The sequence below is a fragment of the Laccaria bicolor genome, genomic scaffold (assembly GCF_000143565.1).
Source record: "Laccaria bicolor S238N-H82 LACBIscaffold_200 genomic scaffold, whole genome shotgun sequence".
Lineage (NCBI taxonomy): Eukaryota > Fungi > Basidiomycota > Agaricomycetes > Agaricales > Hydnangiaceae > Laccaria > Laccaria bicolor.
This window is the reverse complement of record NW_001890058.1, coordinates 5,176-7,618: the sequence shown is the minus strand read 5'-3', so window position 1 is coordinate 7,618 and position 2,443 is coordinate 5,176. Positions and strand designations below refer to the sequence as shown.

The 2,443-nt window shown below is 47.2% G+C and overlaps 1 protein-coding gene across 1 annotated transcript in view; it reads right to left on the bottom strand.

Annotated features, from left to right (window-relative positions):
* The window catches only part of LACBIDRAFT_335944 (uncharacterized protein), a gene marked incomplete at both ends in the record, with an annotated part of 1,966 nt that extends 936 nt beyond the window's left edge, over positions 1-1,030 (bottom strand). The window contains 2 exons of the mRNA XM_001890853.1: positions 189-336; positions 396-1,030. Of these exons, the coding sequence (XP_001890888.1) occupies positions 189-336; positions 396-1,030 (783 nt within the window). The remainder of the gene's footprint in view (positions 1-188; positions 337-395) is intronic.
* Between the last annotated feature and the right edge of the window lie 1,413 nt (positions 1,031-2,443).

The following is a 2,443-nucleotide window of genomic DNA, read 5'->3' as shown; positions in this document are numbered from 1 at the left end:
GTGACTGTTGCAATAATAATCAGCACTCGTTGTTGAAGTACAAGGCTAACGTTAACCTTGCGTGCCACACCGAGGGCATCACCATCAACTCAATTTCCCACCATATGCCAACGCTCGGTCTAGGACTTAACGCCTAGGTGTTATTCAGATGCAGTGTGTCGATGAGAGGGGGGCGGCAATGAGCTTACGTTTACCCACTCGAAGCCCTGGTAGGTCCAATAATGGAGATCACCAAACTTCTCCACGTATGCAACCGAGGTCATGAGGTAGTTCATACCCGTGGCGAAGATGCACACTCCAAGGGGTGGCCTTACTTCCAGAATGGTGGAGAATATTCTTGATGATTGAGATCGTGTTTGAGTACAATGTTCAGGGTGATGTGGAATTATACGCACAGAGAAACCATCACAAGCATAACACCTGCATAACTCAGAACATCCCGCGGACCTGAAATGTTGAACTGAGGAAGGAAGTGGGTCCAATGATCGTCCAAAGACGTAAATTCAATGGCGTTCCATTCGTCGACGTAGTATTCTTCACTTGAGCGCGTTCCCAATTGCGACATTTGATACTTCATTGATTCTGCCGAAAAGTCCCCAGACTGAGCCGCAGACTGAACCGCCACTTTCAGAAGAGGAAAAGTTGCCTCAACGCGTTGTTGTAAAAACTCCGCGGACAAGCGATACCAAGCAGATCTCCTGAATGTGATGATGTAAAAGAGACAGGCAAGCACACTGTTCAGGAAGAGAGGGAAAGACTCCGTCGAGATGGCTGGCATTCTGACCATGTTTCGCCGTTTGTACATGAGCTTGAAGTAAAGCAAGATGCCTTCCACGCAAGTTTTGGGCCGCTGAACCCGTTTCGGAGGTTTGAAGGTCTTTAGTTGATTACTATGCTGCGTATCTTGACTAGCTGGATCATAGACAGTTTCAAAAGTTGCGTCGTCCATGGCGGGGATTCGAGAGTGAGATGGACTTGCAGTCAGAGGCTCGCAGTTGTGCTGGTTAGAGTTCGATCGGAGTCTGAACATTATTACGGTTGACGTCTTTCTGCGCAATATTTGCGAGTCGGCACTGGGTCGGAACGCTTTCTAGCATACAGGCGTTTTAGATGTAAGATTTCCACGATTGAAATTTGATCTCCCTGCCCCTCTGGCCCTTTCAGTCTTCTGACAGAATCGAGAAAAAACTTAGGGCCCACATATGACAGTGACCCTAGCCCTTACCAAATGGACCAACCGAACTTGACAATGCTTCATACCATATGGGGCCAGCGGACTCGGCCGACATCTCAACAAATCATCCATAGTGATGGCTGGGCCGAACAGGTGGGCGCCTGCCAATAATGGGCGCTCCTATTGAAAATAACCCACACTTTGCACCAATGCCATTATTATTTTGCGCTCTACAGGTGAAATTATTTTGAGCTCTGCAAGGGGCGCAATTATTTGCACTCTATGGGGGTGCAATTATTTGTGCTCTAGAGGTGCAATTATTTCAAGCTCCACAAGAGGCGCAATTCTTTTGTGCTCCATGGGGGCGCAATTATTCTGAGTGCTACAGGGGGCGCAATTATCTCAAGCTCCGAGCTCCATGAGGGGCGAAATTATTTGCATTCCATGGGGGGGACAATTATTTTGAGCTCCATAAGGGATGCAATTCTTTTGCACTCCACAGGGGGTGCAATTATTTTGTGCTCCACAGGGCGCACAATTCTTTCAAGTACTACTGTATGTACCTTGTGCTGTTGATAGGGTCACAAATAGTCTGTATCCAGCATTGTTTCAATGTCAGAGTGTGCTGTGCCCAATGTGAATGTGCACCAAAGGTCAGAGTGCGCCCATCAAAGTGCGCCCAATGTGAATGGGCACCAAATGTCAGTGCGCCCAATGTAAATGTGAACCAAATGCCAGAGTGTGCCCATCAGAGTGCACCCAATGTGAATGTGCACAAAATATCAGTGCGCCCAATGTGAATGTATGAAATGTTGGAATGTGAATGGGCACAAAATGTCAGTGATTATTTTTCTGCACAAAATGTCAGTGTGCCCAATGTGAATGCATGAAAAGTGCACCCAATGTAAATGTGAACCAACTGTCAGAGTACGCCCATCAGAGTGCACCCAACATGAATGTGCCTGAAATATCAGAGTGCGCCCAATGTGAATGCATGAAATGTTGGAATGTGAATGGGCACCAAATGTCAGAGTGCGCCCATCAGAGTGTACCCAATGTGAATGCATGAAAAGTGCGCCCAATGTGAATGGGCACCAATTGTCAGAGTGTGCCCAATGTGAATGGGCACCAGATGTCAGAGTGCGCTCAATGTGAATGCACACAAAATGTCAGTGCACCCAATGTGAATGTTCACCAAATGTGAGTGGGTGCCAAATCACTTGTACCTGCACTAAGTATGCATCTGTGTCTGTTATTCTCCAGTTGTAT